General features: G+C 33.7%; 1 protein-coding gene across 20 annotated transcripts in view; it reads right to left on the bottom strand.

Annotated features, from left to right (window-relative positions):
• Positions 1-23920, bottom strand: part of LOC135215498 (histone deacetylase 4-like) — a 434451-nt gene that overhangs the window by 7663 nt on the left and 402868 nt on the right. For 18 of the 20 annotated variants that reach the window (XM_064250273.1, XM_064250276.1, XM_064250284.1 and 15 more), the window contains 12 exons: positions 23547-23732; positions 22822-22935; positions 18798-18836; positions 17598-17727; positions 17287-17411; positions 10068-10287; positions 9713-9895; positions 9385-9548; positions 9150-9269; positions 8848-8970; positions 8400-8540; positions 1044-1214 (listed from right to left, as the gene is read on the bottom strand). In XM_064250273.1, the coding sequence (XP_064106343.1) occupies positions 1044-1214; positions 8400-8540; positions 8848-8970; positions 9150-9269; positions 9385-9548; positions 9713-9895; positions 10068-10287; positions 17287-17411; positions 17598-17727; positions 18798-18836; positions 22822-22935; positions 23547-23732 (1716 nt within the window). The remainder of the gene's footprint in view (positions 1-1043; positions 1215-8399; positions 8541-8847; positions 8971-9149; positions 9270-9384; positions 9549-9712; positions 9896-10067; positions 10288-17286; positions 17412-17597; positions 17728-18797; positions 18837-22821; positions 22936-23546; positions 23733-23920) is intronic. The other 2 variants (XM_064250277.1, XM_064250278.1) reach the window with 2 other exon arrangements.

Raw genomic sequence — 23920 nt, 5'->3', positions numbered from 1 at the left:
ATTTAGAGCAATCTAATACAAGATGACAAAACTAATCAGGGAAATGAGAGCAAAAGTCACAATTAGCTTTGTTGCAACCAATTTGCTCAGCTATGTTATAAACATTATTTCAGCATTTTTCTTGCCTTCCCTGGCACTTACTTCTGCCAGATGTACATTGTAAGTGCACAAAGCAGGTGGACATTTTATTCCTTAAAATTGCAGCAATTGTAAATGGTCATAATTGTGTTGAATAGACGAAAAAAAAAGAAACAAATATCAAGAAACATTATGTATAAAAAAGAAAAAAAATATCAAGAAACATTATGTATGATTCTGTCCTCTAGACAATAAATAATTTCTCTCCACTCTTCTTTCAGTATATTTCTGCTGATATCCAGTCAAATCTAGGTCTTTATCTACAATACTTATTTTTCCATGATTTCCTATGACTTCCTCTAGGTCTCCAACCTGCTAACAACATAAATACACTATTGTTTTCCTGACTAACGTTTACTCATCCCTTCTCATCACAGGACCAAACCATTTCAATCTTTGATATCTGTCTTTTTTTCCAGTTGCTTGATACCATAAACCAATGGCTTGTGAATGTTTATCATTAATCTACAGTCAGGAGCTATGCTGAAATGTTCTGAGCTTAACTAGTCTTCAGTCAAAGCCCTAGTCATTATGTAACATCTCCAGTAATAGCACATACTAGAGGTCTGACATAGTTTTATATAAGGTAATAATTGTATTGCAACACTATAATACTAATTATATTAAAAACACAAATGGAATAGAGTGGAAATCCTCCTAAACAGAATCATCTGGATCAAGAATGTTCTGGATAACTGGATTTTCTGGGTAACTAACCATAGGCCTAAATATAGTCTAGTTTAATATAAGAATTTTTGCATAGATGGATCATATTAAATTGGAACAATAATTCATTATTACCATGTTTTGAGAATACAATAACTATATTACCATGTTTGGAGAATTCAGTAACACTGTGCATATTAAATTGTAATAATGTAACTCTTAAATTAATGATTACTTACTTGTACAGCAATGACATTCTGTAAGGTATCTACAGCACTCTGGCAAGGTGGTCTGCTCATCTCTGACTCACTAATGGGTGGAGCCTCATCACTAGTTAATGCACGTACACAAGCTTCTGTAGCATCACAGATGCTAGTTAAATTATAGCCTCCTTCAAGAGCCAAGACAACCTGATGGTTATAAATTAATTACTATAAATAAAATTACTATACAGTAGTTTTATCGAGGTAGAAATAAAAAATTAAGACAGCCTTTAAAACAACTATCAATTTATTTAAAGTCAAGCCCCCTATTTTTCATATGATCAAACATTCAGTCATAAATTAATGCTTCCAATCATTAACTCAACGTTTCATAGCATTTTCTTTAAAGTAATAACGACTGTTACTGAAAAAATTTAACCATCAAAAGAATATGATCATAAAATATATTTAGCCCTTATACACCGGAACTAAATAAACAGGAAAAATGACTGGAACTAAATAAACATAGAAAACAGAGAACTAGAACTTAATTGAATTTTCAATCAGCCTTAAAAAGAAAATGACACAAAATAACTCATATTTCATAATGGCTACCAGTGTTGCACTATCAGTATAAATCTTTCTACTTTTATGCTGGAATAAGGGAACTATTCATATTACCTTTAAAAGAAATTGCACAAATAAGTCTCTAAGCATAATCAATAAAAGAAATTGCACAAATACAGTAGAGACCCGGTTCACGACCGTATTAGAACTCGACATAATCGGATTTCGCCACTAAATTTCCCATAAACTTTGTATCTATTTTCAACCAAAAAACCAGTTTCCGACCCCCGACCATATGATGTTTGTAAACAAAACTGTTTCCGCCAGCCGCCGCTAGTTGGCGTCATCCAGTGCTACCAAATGTAGCATAATTTCATGTTTTTTAGCATAATTTGACCCAAGAATTGGAGCTTAGCATAATTTCTTTCACACTTAGGGTTCTAGTACAATTTTAGAATGTATTTTCACTAAAATTTTAAATAAAATGCAGAAAATTCCTCAATTTCATACACAGCTATAGTGAATGTATCTTCAAGTGAAATTGCCTCAAAAGCAGCACTAACAAATGAGTTAATTGCTAAGTTTGAACCCAACTAAGGAATGTTAAATTTTGTGAATATAAATAAATACCCACAGTGGCATGACAAACGATCAGTAGTGTTAATAATGTTTTTTCTTCATGAGTAAAGAATTACTTTTTTTCCTTTTTTAAGTTTTATTTTTTTCAGTAGTTATCAAAATTTTAATTATGTCTGAAGTGATTTTCACACAATTTTCAAGTATTTATTCATTGTGTATGTGATCTGTTAAAGAAAAGTAGTGTTTCAGTGACATGATAATGATCAAGTAATAAGTACGTATGTTTTCTTCTTGAGTAGAGACTGGTTTGTTTGTTTACCTTTTTTTAGTTTTAATTTTCAGTAAATATCAGTAAATAACAAAATGTTATATTTGAAGTAATTTTCACACATTTTCAAGTATTTATTAATTGTTTATGTGACCTGTTAAAGAAAAATGGTTCTGATTGGCATGATAATGATGCAGTAATAAGTAAAATTTGTTGTTTTTCTTCACATTTGTATATGTGCTCTTCACACATTTATCAAATAGTATAATAGTGATTGCATATCAAATAGTGTACTAGTGATTGCGTATGTGATCTATTAAAGAAAAATGTTGTTTTATTACGAGTTTATTAACATGTAATGATCATCAAATTATTAGTTATAATATTGTCTGTTCGTCACTTTTTATCATTTCACCTAATATATAAATGTTTTAAATTTCCATTACATCATTGTTTTAGCTCAAATGTATTAGAGAAATGAGATAATGATAGATTAATAGCATAATTCTGGCACAAAATTGCACCATATTTGGCATAAATTCTTGCTTGGACCGACTAGCATAATTTAGCAAAACGGTTGGTAACACTGGTGATGCCACTCAGCATTGTTTAAAAATAGTCCGCAAACTAATGGGTTTAAAACAACATTTCAAACGTTTCGTGTCGTTGATTGTACACCTTGCGTGCATTTCGTTTGCTTTTTCGGTGGTATCAACTTTATACGCAGTTACCTTTTGATTCATCATGGGTCCCAACATTACTACTGCCTATCTATTAAAACCTTTTGCTATTGTTAATCTCTAAAATAATGGAAAAGTGTTTACATGGCATCTCGCGTTTTCCTTCTTCAAAATGTTTCCATCATTTCCAACTCCAAAATAAACCTTAAGTTTCGTCTATCCTCTCCTCTGCATGAAAGTGGTGAGCGAAAAAAGATTTAATCAAGCACCCTTGCTTGATTTTTTTTCAAGCGTAGACATATTCTAAAACCATGCTCACACTTGAGGCGCGCGTTTCAGTAGCAAATGCAATAGTATTTAAGTGTTAGGTTTGGAGTGAGTGAAGGCAATGTTACGTACATAGGTTACATGTGCGGTTCGGTAGCGAATGCAATCTTAAAGCTTTGTTAAGCTTGCCGGTAAAGAAGAAGTTAGTCATAGTTTATATCAGAGAAGCCACTATGCCATATTAAGTGATTAGTAATTAAGAAATTAACCCTCTTACGCCGACTGGACGTATTTTACGTTGACTTACAAAAGTTTTTTTTAAAATTGGCGGAAAAATACTTGACAGGCCTACCAGCCTAAAACTTTTGAATCACGCGCCTTGGGGGATGCTGGGAGTTCACGGATCAAGGTGTTGTTTTGTTTACAATCGTTACGCAGGCGCGCAAGCGCGAATTTCTTTCTTGCCTCACTAAAAAGTATCTGTGACATATCTCGGAAATTATTTCGTCACTTTGACATAATTTTTGTACCATTGTAAATTAGCCGTTACATGAAGTATTATATATGAAAATGTGCGCATTTTTATGTAGAATACAACAATAAAATACTCATGATTGTAGCTTTTATCAGTTTTGAGATATTTTTATATAAATAACGATAATTGCCAAAATTTCAACCTTCGGTCAACTTTGACTCTACCGAAATGGTCGAAAAATGCAATTGTAAGCTAAAATGCTTATATTCTAGTAATATTCAATCATTTACCTTAATTTTGCAACTAATTGGAAGTCTCTAGCACAATATTTCGATTTATGGTGAATTTATGAAAAAACTTTTTCCTTACGTCCGCGCGGTAACTCTTCCGAAAAAAATCAATACATGCGATTGTGGTAATGTTTGCACCATTTTAAAATTAGCCATTATATAAAGTTTTATATATGGAAATGTGCACAATTTCATGCACAATACAACTAAAAACAACCCATGGTTGTAGCTTTTATCAGTTTTGAGATATTTTCATATAAATAACGATAATTGCCAAAATTTCAACCTTCGGTCAACTTTGACTCTACCGAAATGGTCGAAAACGCAATTGTAAGCTAAAAAAACGCTTATATTCTAGTAATATTCAAGCATTTACCTTCATTTCGCAACAAATTGGAAGTCTCTAGCACAATATTTCGATTTATGGTGAATTTATGAAAAAAATAACATTTTCTTTACGTCCGCGCGGTAACTCTTCCGAAAAAATCATACGTGCGATTGTGGTAATGTTTGCACCATTTTAAATTAGCCGTTACATAAATTTTTTATATATGAAAATGTGCGCAATTTTATGTAGAATACAACAACAAATAATTTAAGGTTGTAGCTTTTCTCATTTTTGAAATATTTGCATATAAATCACGACAAATAGAAAAAAACCACGTTGGACGGTCAACTTTGACTCTACCGAAACTGGTCGAAAAACGCAATTGTAAGCTAAAACTCTACAGTCTAGTAAATTTTCAGTCATTTATCTTCATCTTGAAACAAATTCGAAGTCTCTAGCAAAATATTTAGATATATGGTGAATTTTAAAAAAAATCTTTCCTTCTCTCCGCGCGCGGATTCTCCGCCACAAATCTCCGAAATACGTTACGTCCCATTCTCAGAATATTTGCTCCGTTTCATATAAGGCATTTCATAGAGTTTTATATATGAAAATGTGCGCAATTTCATGTAGAATTAAACAAAAAATATTTGAAGGTTGTAGCTTTTCTTATTTTTGAAATAATTGCATATAAAAAATATATATATATAAAAATTCGACATTCGGTCAACTTTAACTCGTCAGATATGGTCGAAAACTGCAATTGTAAGCTAATACTCTTGAAAAAACCCAAAGTTATAGTAATATTCAATCATTTGTCTTCATTTTGGAAGAATTTGGAAGTCTCTAGGACAATATTTAGATTTATGGTGAATTTTGAAAAAAATATTTGTTTACGTCCGGGGCGTACGAATTCATGCATTATCTTGTGATAATATTTTCTCTGTGTTGCTTTTATCGTTTTACAATGTGTTATATACCAAAATGATCGCAATTTAGTGTAAATTACAACGAAAAAAAGGTAACTTGTTACCTTTAACCGTTTTGCGCACAGCGCGATTTGAATACAATTATATATGAAATTTTGTTTTTGCGCTATCATATATCGCATTATTTATAAATGATAATGATAATTTTTTTCATTTCTGATGGTTGCATACTAAACTTCAGCCAATGACAAAAAAAGGAGCCAAAAATGAACTCTTAATCTTGAAAACTAAGCGCGCTGTGATTTTTTGAAAAAAATATTTTTTCCGCTTCCCCGCTCACTCCGAAACCCCTCCGGCACACAGGAGACAATTTTTTATTTACCACTCCGGCGTAAGAGGGTTAAGAAGAATCTTTTATGTCGTACTGTAATACGTCAATGTTTACGTGTAAGATTTGGTACTGAAACCAGTTACATACGTAACATGTTCGGTTCGGTATCAACGCAATCTAAGCTTTTTAAGCGTGCCGGTAAAGAAGAGGTTAGCGTTAGGTTAACTCAGAATCCGCTACGGTATACATTAATTATAGAAATTAAGTAGATTCTTTTATGTCTACTGTAAAAATACGTCATTGTTTACGTGTGAGATTTGGTAGTGAAACCACTATCACATACGTAACGTGTGCCATTCGGTAGCGAACGCAATCTTAATCTTTGTTAAGCTTGCTGGTAAAGAGGAGGTTAGCCTTAGCTTAATCAGAGAAGCCACTATGGTATAGAATAATTATAGAAATTAAGACGATTCTTTTATGTCTACTGTAAAAAGACGTCAATGTTTACGTATGAGGTCTGGTAGTGACACAGTTTACATATGCAATGTGTGCGCGGTAACGAACGCAATCTGTATGCTTCGTTTATAAGCGTCCTCATAAAAAAAAAAAGAAGAGATTAGCTTGATATTAAACTCAAGAGATGCTGGTACGTAATGGTATAGTAATTAAAGACATTAAGAAGATTCTTTTACGTTACTCCATGCGTACATATATATGTACCATGCAGTACCATAAAATTAAATTGTCAAAAGTCCAATAAGCTTGAAACCAGCCCTGATATTGGACAATTTGCCGTAAAAGACGCACCTTTTTTATAAGGACATTTATGAAACAAAATCGTTAGTATCATAACATTACATTTACTGAAAGATAATTTTCAAGCGATTTTGTATACAGTATTGCAGTTGACTCCGTAAAAGATTTACCATAAATTATTATCGAATGTAAAAGTTTCTAGGCTTATAGCGAGATATGGTTTCTTTACTACCATAGTCCCGATATAAACCACCAGGGCTGCGCTATGGTTTGTTTACATCCTTAAATGCCGACTTACTGTAGGCAAATTTTTGCAAGTTTTTGATAAATATAAATTGGGTTTAATTTTAATAGTTTATTAATTTACTGTAATAATTAGACTTGCTTTTCAATGTTTTTATTATGTTAGCAACACGTTTTATGCCTACCCACTACACTACGTTCTACTTACTATTTACCTAGGTAGCATATGGAGTTTGGTCAACAGTCAGTTGGACACTGGCTAGTTTTCTTTTATACAGTATATTATACATTTAAAATTATAAATATACGTTTAACATGATATTTATTTAACTTTTAACTTATTTAGTTGTAATTTACATGTAATGTATTGTATAAAAAGGCAAGGTTAGGGTAATATCTGATGGTCAAGAACGGATTAATCCATTTTCAGTTATTTCTTATGGGAAAACTTGATTCAGTTCTCGAAATAATCGAATTTCGACGCTCCTTCTGGAACGAATTATCGTCGAGAACCGAGGCTCTACTGTAAGTCTCTATGCATAATGAACAATAAGCATTTAGTAAACCTATCAGAATAGATTTCAATACAAGATAATTATACATTTCATGGACTCGTCATGTAACATAGCAATTCTATAAAATAACCATATACCACAAAATGTTGGTTTCTTCATTTATATGTCTGTGAACTAATACTGAATAAGGATTAGTACTTTGTCACCTACATTTAATTAAAGACAAATATGTACATAGTAATTAGATAATACAGGAAGCACAATGTTCACCTTACATCTGAAGACACCCTAGTAATGGCTGTATCATGTGAGTGAAATTTTAACCTCAAACTATCTCATTCATTTACTGGATAACCCTTTACTTCACGATTTAATTTTCTTAGTGGAATAAGAAACATAAACACTTTCATATGTTTGTGTCAAGCTGTAGGCTATGGTCTCCACAGGGGCTACTACCATCCCTTTGGGCCCTAGTACCACCCACATTTTAGCTTGTTACTTTGCCTCCATTCCCACTTCCATTCTTTCTCTTGCTGTCCCACCACTCCCACATCCCCTTTTCACTCATTAGCATTAAATGGCCTAAAGTGCCCCATTGCTTGCATAGATGAATTTTCTTAAATCAAATCAAATAGTATGGCTATGATATGTAGTCTAAGGATGAGTAAAATAAGTTAGCCAAAGGACAAAAATTCTCAGTAGTACTTGGTAAATTATACAAGGCCTTCAATCTTTATAAGAAAAAATAAGCACTGTTTTGTCCAATTGGTATGTATACTCTAACAGTGTTTGAAATATATTAAATAAATTTTCTATTAATTATTTTTAACATTTAAGATGGATTTCTCAATGTAATACTTGTATAACCCCATCATACAAAGATGCACTTGTAGTCTGTATACACAAAGGTATGAACAATCAGACTAGTCACACGCAACTTTAAGCTGAACTAAACTTCCAGACCAGTTTTAGACATTTTAAAGCTGAACTAAAGTCTGTTTATGCTAGTTACAAAGAATAACAAAAGGTTTGTAATGAAGAGCCCATGTAAATTGTAGCAAACAAAACACCATACTTTTATGCTTTAAATACATTACTAATTCAAGTATGTGTTTTACATCTCATAAAACTGCTTCAAAATAAAAGGGCAAATGATTCTCTTACCTTGCCCCGTGCAAGTGTCATTAGCTGTTTGGTCATGTGAGCAAAGCAGCTAGCAGAGACTTTGTAACCACCAAGTGGAGAAGGATGACCTTCTGCTGCATCAAATCCTGCACTCACCAGGATTATTTCTGGATCAAAATCCTGTAAAACATTAATATGTAGAATACCATAATATCACAACCTGTAATTTTATTATGAACAATGTATGTGTTAAAACATCTTCTTCTATCACTGAAGCTTTAACAAAATACTAAGTGATTTAATAACCATGAATACAATCTGCATATATTCCTGCAATTCTGAGATATGTTTCAGGAAATCACGCTGTAAACTGGAGTGTGTTTAAATTTGTATTTTAGCCCTTCATCTATAGCACTTAAAATACAAAACCAAAAAAAAAATGGTAATTTTTAATGAAAATAATACAATTGTAAAATACAGCAGTTACCTTGGCAATAGGCATTACTACAGTTCTAAAGGCAGCCATATATTCAGCATCCCCCATTGGTGGATTTAAACCACCTGAGAAGGCAATGTTTACGTTGAATCCATATCCATCACCTTCGCCCACCTTGAATAGAAAATATTATTGGTCATGTGTAGCAAGTAGCAACCAGAATTTATGTAAACACAAAAAATTACAGTGACTGGAATGTTAAATATTTCAGAAGTTGATATCAAAACAGATGACTAATTACAACTGACCTAAATTAGAGCACTGTAGTTAGTACAAAGATAGTCCTAACATACCTCTGTTGGCGCTCCTGTCCCAGGGAAAAAGCTTCCATCATCATATCGATGCACGGAAATGTAAAGAATATTTCTGTCATCATAAAACATGGACTGAGTTCCGTTCCCATGATGGACATCCTGAAAGAAGTAAACCAAACACTATACACTGAAACAAATAACTTGAAGCATAAAACATCCAAATTGAAAAACTGAACTAGACCAGAGTACATAAGCAGATTATAACAGTACTTACCCAGTCAATTATTAGAATTTTTTCAATATTGAGCTTCTGATGCAACTGTCTTGCTGCTATAGCAACAGAATTAAAAAAGCAAAAGCCCATTGCCTGTTGCCGTTCAGCGTGGTGACCTGGCGGTCTAACTAAGGCAAAACCATTTCGTAGCTCTCCTGTTGCAACTGTGGAGATAAATATTTAAAATTCATTACAAAAGTACAAAACTATCTTGATTTATAATTTCATGGTTATAATTTTTTTCCTGAGATTTGAAGGAATTGAAAAACTGCTTTAACTGTAACTTCCAATGCAAAAGTTTTAATACAAGCAACTGCAATGTACCTACCTTTGAATGCCAAATCTATAACACAGCCTGCAGCCATTCTTGCCGCTGATGATGTATGGATTTCATTCCAAGTTGTGTCTGAATCTACACCCACACCACTACAATGTAATCTTACAAAACTTTTAATAGGTAACTCGGCAAATTTGCTGGGATCTAGTCGGGATCGATTCCAAGGATTGGTACCTGAAGTAATGATGTAAGCTTTAAATTGTTCTTATTATGATCCGTAATATAGCATAAGATAACATGACTTAAAATGAATATGCAGCTTATAATTTTAAAATTTACCCAAATTTATGACAGTCCAAAAATGCTTTGGGTCTAATGACATCTTAAAAATTGCAGAACTGCTTACCAAAGAGCAGTGTGTGCGCTTCGCTGTGACAAGACTGTATTTCTTCAAGGGTAGCTTTACGTGGTCGTGTTCTATGGCAACGATGAATTAATGCTGTTTCTTGTAGTCTTGCCCATATGGACTGAAGACGACCTCCATGTTCAGGGTGATGTGAATTATCTCCACAAATGCACTGATGCTTTAACATCAGATTGTCATATGCAAAACCTGTTGTTGCTCCCTGTCAAATAGTAAAAAAAATTTGTGAACTGAGTACAAACTTTAAAAATAAACATAACTTATATACCTACTGTGTAATTCTCATACATCATAATGTTAAAAATTCAACTGTGGGCATATTACCTACTATCCAGTAATTTTGTTGGATGGTGAACCTCCAAAAACAAAACTATTTTTATAACAACTTTTACAAATACTTTAGTCTTTGATATTGTCGTTTATTTCGTCCTCAAGGAGTTTATCCCTCCGTGCTGTGCCAGAGCTATAGTGACTAGACTAATACCAAAGAAATATCTTTTAGCCTGGTCTTGTAGCTGGGTATTGTGTCGTAATGTTTAACACTATGACACATGATGGAGTATAATGGACTCAAAGATATATATGAGGGCATTTTCTCTTATCTTCAGCGTGTCTGAACCCAGTTTTCCAAAGTCAAAACCTGCAAGAATAAGTAACTACATGCGTGTCAGCCACCTTGTTTACGATTGCGCCGGTAAAAGATCAGGAGCCATTACCTCTCGTCAATGTAAAGTGCATATATGAAGCCAGTGCTTCTCACAAAAATTGCTTTGATTCTCAATTTTTTCATTGAGGATCATGGAAACATCTAAACTTGAAAGTACTTTTTTTTTAAAACCCACTTATAATTCAACAGTTTAAACTGTGGAACAGGTTTAATTTGTGCATGAAAGCCAAAAACTGGCCTTTGTTTTGGGACCACATGGTCAGTACTTTCATGTGATCTCTGTTTGCTATTTGTGAAAACTGCAATATTTGAAGAAGTCTTCATTCTATTTAGAAGTTTAGCTAAAGAAATGTTCCACAATTTAGTATTTAGATAATCCTTTCAGATAACGATGTCTACAATAGCACAGGTGGTACCCTACATGATAGCCTAACAGATTCACTGAGAATAATTTAGGCTAAAGTAGATGTTGTTTGTAGCCTATAACCTATGATTACATATCCTAAAGGTAATTCAAATAACCTGGATTAGGTAGTAACATAAATTATGGTAAGTAAGACACTTCCTTTCATGGTCCTAAGCAGCAGCCTAGTTTTACACTGAGGACCCAAGGACTTGATAACAGGCTACAGATCTTTTCCCTTTATAGCCTACATATCTAAGCATGACCTAAATACTAATCCAAGACTAGGCAGTACCTTATATTAAGTTATAAACTTCTACTAAACATCCCATTATTGGATTAAATTGTTAGCCTAGATCATATAACCTAGGACTAGATGAAAATAGTAACCAATGCCAGATGAAATGGCAGTCTGGCTTTAAGGCTACATGCTAAGGTAATTGTGTTTTACATAACCCATACTCTTAAGTGTGAATTGCAAAATCCGGATTCGGCAGTAGCCTAGATTAATGTAAATGATACTGTTTTATATAGCAGACCAAATAACCTAAGACTGGATATAAAACAACAACCTGGGTTAGGCAAAAATAGTAGCCTAACTATAAGGTTACATATTAGTAAGTTGTGCTTTATATAGCTTATATGTACATACACTGAAATTGGATCTATAATAATCTGGATTAGGCAATACCCTATACTACTGTACTAGACTGAGAAAGAACAAATAAGCCTAGGATTATATGTAAATAGTATACTAGGTTTAATAAAAAATAACCGTTTTTACTACTCAGTAGCCTATCTGTTAAGCTACATACTACTACGGGTAAACAATCCTTTATCCGAAATCCTTAAGGCCAGGTGTTTTGGTTTTTGTATTTTTTTGGATTTTGGAACTGTGAGGTCGGAGCATAATCAAACGTGACTACTGCCGCAAAAGCATTTTATTTTTTTTATTTTTCATGTTTTTTTCATTATAGTTTATTATTCATATTAATATGCTACTAAATGCGCGTGAGATAATTAACATCATCAATAATAAAATTGTGGGACAATTGAGACCATATGTTCACTAACACCTTTTCAACAAACCATTCTGTGTAACACAAAAATATACACATGTATGTATTTGAACATTACCATGATTGTGATTATTTGACTGCTGATGCCAAAAAGTAATAAGTAATTTGCTTTATATGATTATTTCTCCTAAAAAAAGAATTTAACACTAATGCTAACTTTAATATGGTGGTATGAAAATCCCACACAGTGTGGTGTATGATAAAATATTTGTAGAACTGCAACTGATGACGATATAGTGACAATAAAGAACAACCCTCTTCAAGATCAATATGATGAAATGTATTTTATAGTTGTACTTATTGTTAAAATTTACATGTTGAATTGTAACTCAACTTTTTTACTTTAACAAAAAGTAAGACTATAAAATAAATTTTCATCATATCGATCTTCAAGAGGGTTCTTTATTGTCCATCATCAGTTGCAGTTGTACATTTGATCACCATTACACACTGAAATTTTTCATACCACAATGTAAAAGTTAACATTATTGTTAAATTCTTGTTTACAAGAAATAATTATTTAAAGCAAATTATTGAGTAATATTTGCCATCAGCAGTCAAATAATCATGATCATGGTAACATTCAAATTTAGTGCTGTCACGACATATGTCAATAAATAGAACAGAAGTAGAGGGCAGTCATTGGATAATAGATCTCCATGGCAACAAGCCAGCCAATCAGGCTATAGCTATATTCTGACTAAGAAATAATGTTTGCTCATATGAAGTTGACAATGACGCATGTGTGTTTTAAATACATACATTAATGTAGTTTTAAATAGTGTATGTATTTTAAATGAAGAATAAAAGAATTCCTTCTCATTAATTTGACTGCAAAGTTGCTGGTTCAGATCTTCCACAACAAAAGCATTTATATTTATTTCTATTTTTTTCGCTTCAGGAGATACTATTTATTAACACTGCGTTGACATACCTTCAAAACAAATTAATATCTTTAATCTCTCGAAGAATGTTTATCCATTTCTGTTTACCTGCTGGTCACAATCTTTATAGTCCATGTGTCTGACAACAATTTTTTTTCTTTGTCTTCCAAAGAGTATTACCCGTACTGCACATTTTTAAAAAATTATGAACATACACACACACACACACACACACTGTGTGCATATGTACTAATATCTACTGGTTAAAGCAACTCAAATTAGCGGTATGTTTTCCTGGGAGAGAGATTATTTAGGACACTAAGGTTTGAGAGATGTATAAGTATTTTATTATCTTCGGATTTTCTAAGGTCAATTCTTGGGATTTAGTAATGAAATAATCTTAGCAGCAGCACACCTTATGAATTGACACTACTCTCCACAAAAATGTTTTAGGTTTTCACAAAATGTTTTGGGTTTTTAGAGCTTTTTGGTTTTTAGAATTTCAGATAAAGGCTGGTGTACCTGTAAGCTCTTATGTAGCCTATACATTATCCTTAAAAGTTTTATAAACCTAGAACAGGCAGTAGCCTAAACAGAAACAGCAAGGCTGAGTATTAGACAAAAAGGTAGTCCTGGCTACATAAAACAGAAATCCAGATTATAATAGGGTAGAGGAAGACGGGGATACCAATAGAAATTGTTGGGTTAGAAGTCAGCTTAAAAAGAGGAATAGAAGTCTCCTCCTTGGGGACACAACATTACTTTCAATGGGCTGGGGTGGAAATAGTCTCATCCCTCTGCCTTTAAAGGTGTTCTTTCAAAAACCAGACCCCTCTCTGGAAGATTACGTGCAGAAGGTCTTGTTAAAGGGAGACATAGAGGAACAGGCATATATTTGCCACCAAGTATGTCTCTTCGGTGTTTGCAAAAAGGATTCATCCAAACAAAGAGTGATCCTCAAGCTATCAACATTGAACAAGGACATTGTTTGCCAAGATATGTACAGGTTTAAAGTCATGCCTTTTGGGCTAAATACTGGACCAAGAATTTTTACAAAATTAGTAAGGGTGGTTGCCTGGGAACTCAGAAAAGATGGAATACAACTAATAGCTTACCTAGATAACTGGTTAATCTGGGGGCCCAAAAGTGCTTGAAAAACCTATGAGCAGTGGTAAACAGACTCCAGTCAAAAGGATTTATAATAAATGGAATTTCCAGACAGCAATTACAACGTATGATGGGTCTGCTGCAGTTCACATCAGTTATAGATCCAATACTCAGATTGAAACTGAAAAACGTGAACAAATTTTGGCTATTGCATGCAAGAAAAAAAGACACGAGACCGATCTAATCAAACAAACCAGAAAGTTGGAAAGATACTTTGCCCTTGGACCCAGGGCAACCTGACTCCTCCATCTGTACGAGTAACAATACACAAAGATACCTTGTTGACAGGTTGGAGAGGACATTATGAGGATCGTCAGGTGGCAGGGAGGTGGTCAGTTTCTCTGAGGAATTGTCACAACAATTTCCTGGAGCTGATGGCTGTCTTTTTGTCTCTCAAAAAAACTCAAGCCTCCAGAAGAGACAAATTCTGTTGGTTCTAGATAACATGACTGCAATGTCCTGTATCAAGGGACCAAATCACGCTCACCTCCTCTCAATATGATAATGCTAGCTATCCTTCGAATGCACAAGTAAAGAAGTGGCACCTATCTGCAATTCACCTCACAGGGTCTCTCTATGTATTAGCAGACTCTTTATATCAAGGAAAAAGACAGCCTCAATAGTGGATGTTGGACAACCACTCTTTTCAAGCAATAGGCAACATGCTTTCACAAATGGACGTGGACCTGTTCGTTACATACAAGAATCACAAACTCCCAGTATGTGTCTACAAACTTGGACAGTCAAGCAGCAACAAGAGATACCTTCCTACAAGACTGGAACAAGTGAAGAACGATATATATCTTTTTCCTCCATTGTCCCAGATTTTGAAGGTTTTGAGCAAACTCCTAACCTTCCAAGGAACAGCTTACTTAATACAATTAGTCTAAAACTAGCCAAACAGGCATTGGTTCTTATTATGTACTACTTCAACAATGGGTGAAAAGATCAATTCCACTATCATCTGCTGTTCTATCTGAGAAAGTAGAAGGGAAAGTCGTTTACGCTTCCTCCTTTCTGAGTCTAGACCTTCACTTATGGATTTTTTAAATACTATTACCTTCACTTATGGATTTTTTAAATACTATTATCTATCGTGAAAACTACTCACCCAACATTGCTAGTTACCTAGAGCAAAAATTACAGACATCATCTATCTGGCAATACCACTCCGTATGAAAGATATGGTTAGATTATATCCATACTGAGAACCCAGTCGGGATTTCTATAGAAACACCTAAGTTTTGAAGACAAACAACTTACGGTTACAAAAATCATGGCATACAAGGAAACATTAACGGAACACTTGTTTTATGGATTCAGGATTGATTCCAGCATTCCAGCACAGAAGTTGTCACTTCCCTTCTGCAGTCTTTTGTTCTACAAAGATCTGCTCTAAAAACACATAGAATTTTTTGGTCCCTGAACAAGGTACTCAGACTTCTATCTACCCCTCAATTCAGCAGACCCAATGCAACTGCAACTCATGCTACAAGAGGAGATCTTCCTGATTGCATTAGTATCGGGCCCGTATTACTGAATTGGGCTCTCTTAGATGGGGACGATACATCATGCAAACTGCTGATAATCAATTATTATTGTCCTCCAGCCCATCATTCCTGGAGAAGAATGAGGATTCTTTAGGAAGGAAATCACATATTCTTATACAACAACTCAGTTTAGCAGATAAACCATTTATGCAAGATTGTCATGGCAAACATCCCAGAAGGTCCTACACCCTTGTACGAATAAACCACTCTCTCTACAAGGGTTAAGAATAATTTTAGTGTCCCTCATTAAAAGGCAAACCCACACTCCTTTCCTAAATCACATGATATTAAGAAAGTAAGTAGGTTGTTAGCCTTCTTCGGAAATGTCTCTTTCAAAGAAGCTCCAAATGTGAAGCGTAGTCACCAGAAAAGTAGTCTTAAAACGTTTCCTGCCACCAGCTCAAAAAATTTAACTACACTGTGTATCCGAAAGTGGTATGGTTAGTCCTGACCCCATAGATGCTGCAGAGGATATCAGAGGTCTTCCCAATGGGTGGGTATGCTAACTATCACTGGGGAAGGTGTAACAAGAGTGCAACCATACCCAGCATACTTAGGCAAGTCACTAAAGAACTTCACCCTGAAAACCTAAGTTTTTGTTTATTTCCTTGTGTTTTAATACCAAACCTTGTGGCTTTACCTCAGACCAGAAATGCCCAAAACTTGTGGCTTTACCTCAGACCAGAAATGCCCAAAACTTGTGGCTTGACCTCGGACAAGAAATGTTTTACTTTTTCTCTTTGGATTGTTTAGATTAAAATTTTGAGAGCTTCTTGAGGATGAAACAAGCGACTACACTGTCAAAAGCCAGGTTTTGATGCAGGAAACCTATTTTTTGGTACGTAGTCGCTGTTGAGTCCTCAAAATCTTCCCACTTCTCTGATGAAAAGACATGGGATTTGGGCAAGGGATCATCCTGTGCTGACCAACAGAGAGAGAATAATGGCTTCTGGTCTTTTACCCGCCCAGTCATAAACAAGATGGCCAATGTGCATGCGCTATACATAGTCACTTCTTGAAAGTTTTGATGGAAAACTGGGTTCAGCCTCACTAAAGAAAAGAGAAATTGCCCTTTTCTCTTTGAGTCCACTATACTCCATTCCTTATCATAGTGTTTATCATTATGACACAAGACCAGGCTAAAAGATATGATATTAGACTAGTCACCATGGAGCTCTGGCAGACAATGGAGGGCTAACTCCTTGAGGAATCAGCAGTGACTACCAAAAATAGGTTTTTCCTATGTCAAAACCTATTTTATCATTCATTTCTAAATCACCTGCTGATGTACATTTAAAATGTTGAGCTCATTGAAAAGTTAGATCCTAAGTCCCTAATCAAATGTAGAAGTTTTGGGCAACTGTCATTTAATGTCAACCAGCAGCTCTTAACCATCAAAACCAAGTAACATAGGTTATACAAATAAATTTTGAAATATATAGTGAACTAACCTGTTTGTTCATACTCAAAGGTTCTTGTGGCGATCCCTGTGGAGAAAGGGTTACAAGTGGCGAACTTAGGGCTCGAGATAAAGGTCTTGCTATGTGATTCCCAGACCGATGAGGATAGGTAGAACCTGTAGCCAATAAAACAAAACACATGGGTTACTGCTACTGCATAATATACAACATAAAAGAACTTTTAGTAAAACCTTTACTTATGAGAAAACTATACCTGTATGGTAAACAAATTCAAATCAACTAAAAATTTCAATGATAGTTCACCTGAAACTTCTAATAGTACAACACTTCATAAAACTTACCGGACGTAGAGTGTAAGGATGGTGGTTTTGTAGTTAAAAGTTCTCGTTGGTGCTTCAGGAACATAGCCCGGTCACGTTGTTGCCTCGCTATAGAGCTTTCTTCCATCTTTCGCTCAGTCAGATCTATAACCTGGAAATGATAATCCCTTAAATAATTTTTCAGACAGATATTTACAAGAAAGTAATTTGTACAGATAGCATAAAACATGACCTATTGAGTTTTATTGGGTAGGTAACATTCATTTTTAAAAAATGTAAAAAAATTAAGTAATATACGTATAAAGTTATTAGTTCTTTCAAAATACTTACCCATTACAGTGCATCAATATCACACCAGTTCTTTGCCATAACGATTATAATGCTGCTTCTACTTTCCTTTCTCATTCTTTCTGATACTATTAGTATTACTGATTACATAACTCTATATGAAATAGGCAAGTACCAGACAACAAGTTTCTGAAGATGACTCCAATACTGTTTTAAACACTAAAGACTTAGCTAATAATGAATAGTAAGTGACCTTTGAAGCTTTTCTAGCTTATCACATGCCCTTAACAGAAATTAATCATTTGGCTGTCCTCGATAATTTGCAACCTTGTACAGTATGAAGTTTTACCTTGAGTATTTTTATATTAGTACTGTACTGTTCATATTATTTTGTCAAAGAGTACTAAAAATATTAGATCACACCTAGATTTATGTCCTATTTCTATCTATCTGAAATCTGACATGCTAACAACACATACTGTAACTGATTTTATATTTATTCCCCCTAATTTACTTGCAAAAATTAGTCCCATTTTAGGTTAGACTTTGTTCTTCAAAAAATAAAGAATTATAAAACTACTGTATTTGAAACTCAAAATATATTAATTTAACAACTAAAATAATCCTTCTGCATGCAAGAACCCAGTTACTAACACCAGATATAAAACTGTTACCAGAATACCCAACACAAGTAATTTTATTTAGCTCTGAACAATGGGTTGTTAACATATTTCTTCCTTATTCTCTGACCTGTCACTTTGAATCCCATGTTAGAAATACAGTCATTTTCAAATCATTTGTTAAGTACACTTCATTTAAAACAATAAGCTTTTCTGAAATTTTATAAAGTGCTTGCTTAATTTTTTATAATGTAACCCATTTTTGCAGAAGCAAATAAATAAAATGTACTGTAGAAAATTAGTATAAACTCACCTCTGGCTCTTCTTCATGCAGAACTTCCTCCTCTTCTTCCTGCATGCCAAAGGAGTTGCACAGGGAGGACAAGACAAACAATTAATTGAGTCAATTTGTGGGCTAAATACATTTGGAAATTCCTATAAGGTTGGTCATTTGAGACTTGCAGGGGAGATGAAGAAGCATGACTTCAAAAAGGGAAGGACATGATACATGCTATAAAAAAAAAGAAATAGGGACAAAATGTTCCACACATTCAGTTCATGTACAGTACACGCACCTCCAGAGAAGGACTTACCAAAGGTTTTGAGTGTTAAAAATGTGGCCCTATATTCTAAGGGAAATTGCTATGCCATGGTGCCAAATTTAACTTCAACGAAACATAAAGGCTTTAGTTTTCATTATGCTCTACAGAAATAAAAATTTGTGTATTTTTGTTTTGCTACGGCATGAATCTCCAAGTTTTGAAGTGGGAAAATATTTTAAGAGCTCATTAGGTACCAAGGACATTGTCAGCACAACTACAATTAATTTCCCTTTGATATTTTAGGACCAATGTTCTAATATGACTGACAACATTAAGTACGTACAGTATTTAAATATAATATAATACAGTAAAGCTAAAGATTTTGCATTGTAGCGCCCATAATTGCCTTAAGTGACAATTATAACTATGTATATGTACATTAATCATGCAAGTAAGTATCAATGTATATTGAACAAGTTATGAGAGTACTTGAGCTTTCATATCTATAGTATAGGCTCATCTAAACCAGCATTAAAGACGTATTGCCTAAAATAATTCATCTGGCTCAATTTGCTAAAGATGAAAAACCTGTTGTAGGTGACAAACAACTCAAATGAATTGAAAGTAGGTTTAATAGTGTAACAAATAGCTTTTTAAAAAGTTAAGGAAGGTTGCTAGCTATTATCCTCTCTTAGCATGCATCTGCTTTCAAACTAATTTTCATTTTTTCATTTGTGAATTCATCATTTACGTATATTTGCAGGGTCTATTCCAAAATGTCGACTCACTTTATAACATAGAATAACCCGTTGCTCTTTGCATATTTCATTCTTGATTTTACTCAATTAAATTGCTCATTTCATTCTTGATTTTACTCAATTTAATCATTACCCCATTTTCCATAAAATATTTAAAATATATTTTAAGACTGATTTCTCTCCATTACTTTTCAGAAATTGCATACCAATTCTAAGAAAACAATACCTATTTAAAGGGCTGTTATCTAAATGTCAATTTCAAAGCCATAAAGAGTACTTAATGGCTTCTGAATGTTCAGTTACAGGTACTGTATTTTTACCTAATGGTTTACATTACATACCTATGTGAATTCTCATGAGAAATTTTGGAGAATTTAATGAACAATTTTTATCTATTATGTCTCACTCCATGGTTTTGTTACATCTATCAACAGACTAATGTTTTGCTCATTTTTCTTTTATTAGACTAGTGTTTTGCTCATTTTTCTTTTATTAGTTATCTTGGTAGTACATACTGCCAAAACTTAGTGTTATTGAAACATTATTACTATTATTCCTATATACTTTTGTATGCATGGGTATATATACAATTATTTATAGACTGGAGTTGTTGCATATTGTCAAACATGCTTCATAAGCCAACATGGCATGATGGAAAATATGCAAGAGCTCCTGTCTCCATTATTTTATTCTTGTAGAATTTCCTCTGTTAAGCGTTTTTGTAAAAATGATTGCTGCCATTAGCTGCAATTTCTTTAAACAGCAATTTCTAATTTCCTGACGGGTATTTCTCATTTAGGGGAGAAGTCAGATCCCAAAGTACATTTAGGTATGCTTTATTATCTTCTAATACGTATATAGTACTTAGTGTTTCAACAAATAATAACACTATTCTCTAATTCAGCTCAGGGCCATACACGGAATATGCATAGTCCATCTTGCCATTCTAAAGGGGGTCTGAGTATTAATATATATGTGGAAGTTAATGTACAATGGTTCAGGATAGTTCCTGGTTGTTGACTGGTTGACTTTTCTTATCCATTGTACCAATGGCAAAGTAGTACATAATTCTTTATCTGTTATGCTACCTTAGGGAAGGTTATTTGGTTTTGCCACCCTCTCTGGCAACCTTTTAGGTATTTTACTGAAGTTATCCAGCTCTTGTTGGTTGTGATAAGTGGTTCTTCTTTGGCTGGACATTGAGAAGATGAGATAATGGGAAACAGTTGGGTAAGAGCATATCTGTAATATTTGGGTTTGTCTTGTAAACAGCTTTGTTGAGTGGCTAGTACAAAAGGGCACCATTATGAGCCGAACTAATTACTGTTGTTATTATCATAATTATTAAAAATAATAAAGTAGTACGTATATAGTTTAAACAGACCACTACATCACATTTCTTGACTCCCACACAACTAGCCTAAGTTTTTTTGCTTTTGAATGAAGGGATGGAAATGCAGCACGACAGTATTGAAAAAATTTGAAAACTCCTTTCCTGATTTCTTATTTTGTAATGATGATACGTCTCCTTGTTGACATGTGATGCAAGCACCAGTAACATAATTTTTAATGACAACATATTCCTTTTTTTCATGGCATGTGTGGTAATAAGAAAAAATACAACAATTAATCATATCAACGAGAATTACCTGCATCATTGTTAACACTGTAATCAGCCCACTTTTAATAAATAATAATATATTATTCAAAACATTTTTCTCACGCTGCATTACAAATACTAATGGGAATATTTATCATAGTAGGTTTCTGATAAACTGCATTGAAAAATTTTGTTAGTGAATTAGCAAATGAGAGAAAGTAAATATAAAGCTAATAAAGAACACCAAGTAGGTATATGTGTATATACGCCATAAAATGCTGCAACATATCAAAGAAATACAAAAATTTCAAAGCACTCTTAACTAATATCCAACATAAAGATAAGAAGCTTCAGAATAAAGTTTTCAACAAATGCAGATAATCCCTTAATAACACCCAACTGCTTCCTTGAACTTTTAATAAATTTTATTACAATAAGGTTAAAAACACTTAAACACTGGATACAATACATAAATACTATAAAAGTGTGATTAGGATTAATTCAAAAGGTCATCTTTCATGATTTTATGAGAGATTTTTCCTTTTAATTAAAAAGATCACCCATTCAAGTTTTATTAAAGATTTTTCCTTTTAATTCAAAAGATCATCTTTCGTGATTTCAAGACAAATTTTTCCTTTTATTTCAGAAGATCTTCTTTCATGTTTTTTATGACAGATTTTTCCTTTGTGCAATTTGATATCTGCAAAGTAGCACCTGTAATTTTAATCTGTTTTATTTTTTTCCACTGTGCTTCAATCCCAACTGGTCCAACTTCTTTCCGTTTCTCATCACAATCTCAAACCATTTCAATTTAGTTTCATCTTATACCTCTATATCACTATGCTTCTTCCATGTTTGTAATAGAATCTTCCCAGTGCTTTGTAGACATGAATCTCAGCATTTTGTATTCACATCTTTTCAGAATCTCCCCAGTTTTATTTTAAGTGCTCATGTATCAGCTATAAACACAAGCACTAGCCACAAGCTTCACAGTTTTTGGCCTCTCCAACAAAGGATGTTCTGCTGTCTAACATCAGTAAAATGCTCCTTTTCTCTATCCTTGCCTTATAATCCAATGTGACAATGAAGGTAACAGAAATGCTGTATATTTCCTCCAAGGTTTGCTACACTCCTCTCAACGCAAAGCACAATATCTTCAAAATTTAACTCCTCGTAACCATTCGTTTTTTCATTACAAAAATTATATAGTACTGTAATCCACTAATATATTAATTACAACAGTGTGCTTCAATAGGTTAAAATGCACGCCAAAACTCCATGCTCGTTAGATAAGGAAAATTTATGTCTAAATTATTAAGAAACAGACACAAGTCTTTAACAGTAACTATCACATCACACAAAACAGTTTAAAATTAGTTACATACAAGTCTTCCAATGGGCCATCCTAAGACAAAATGAAAGGTGAAAATTACTCACTTCAGGAGTTTTATCTGGAGCAATAGCCTGAGCAACAGCAGCTTCAGTTTCTTCTGCCACATTTTCCACATGATTTTTGCTTGGAGTTCGTGACAATACTGTTTGTCGTATGTGCTAAAATGAATAGACAAAAAATGCAGTAAGATACATGACTGATGGAAAATGTTAATCCTAAAATAGTCTGTAGAGGATAACATTCACTAGTATGTGGCATTTTAAAAGGCACTGTACAGTACAAGACAGGACTTTCCCTTTTATGGGTGAGACCCAGAACAAACATTTCACAACTAAGTAGCCTTTACTCAACCTCTTATCCACCATCAAAAACTGTATGAGTTTTTCATTTAAAAAGTAATGAAACATTTTCTACGAAGATTACTTTTTATAAAAGTTCAATATGAAGTGAGTAATACTACTATATGTACTTTGCAAATTAGAAGTACGTATATTGATAACATCAAAGGGGTTAGGAGATTTTGTATAAAATCTTAGGTTGACATTAGCATAAATTATAAGTTGATGATATGATAAATTAAGTTTTTGGATTGTAGTTCAATATAGTAATAGTTCAACATAAGCTCCCACAATGTTAACATCTAAGCTTGTACTTTCTCAAGAAACACCAGGCATCACATTAGAACACCAACAACTACCTGGGACATCATTTATTTACTTTCAAAGGACTACATTTAAAAAACATTTATCAGTTCACACAAACACCATACCTGTTTCAACATGTGTTGGTCCATAGTATGTTTTGCATCATATTGATGGACAGACGGAGGTGCGTGAGGGAGGAACGTTGGAGGGGTGCCTTGTAACATGGGATGTCCCAGAGGTAACGGTGAAGAGTGTGTTCTGCTTAGTGGGCGCTGCATGGTACGACTCGGCCGTATCTGAAATTCCGAGTACTGTGATGGAAGGATAAAGTAATCTTTAAGTTTACATTTGAAACAAATGATAAAGCCAGACAAATAAAATTAACAGATCAATACTGGTGAAACAAATAAGTTTGCATTCTGCAGTGTACACTTTGCAGACTTTTATTGTAATACATTAAAAAAAATCATGTAGAAGCATGAAAATAAATAATATACAC

This window comes from Macrobrachium nipponense, chromosome 5 (assembly GCF_015104395.2).
Source record: "Macrobrachium nipponense isolate FS-2020 chromosome 5, ASM1510439v2, whole genome shotgun sequence".
Taxonomy (NCBI): domain Eukaryota; kingdom Metazoa; phylum Arthropoda; class Malacostraca; order Decapoda; family Palaemonidae; genus Macrobrachium; species Macrobrachium nipponense.
The sequence above is the reverse complement of the archived record's forward strand: the minus strand, read 5'-3'. Positions and strand labels throughout refer to the sequence as shown.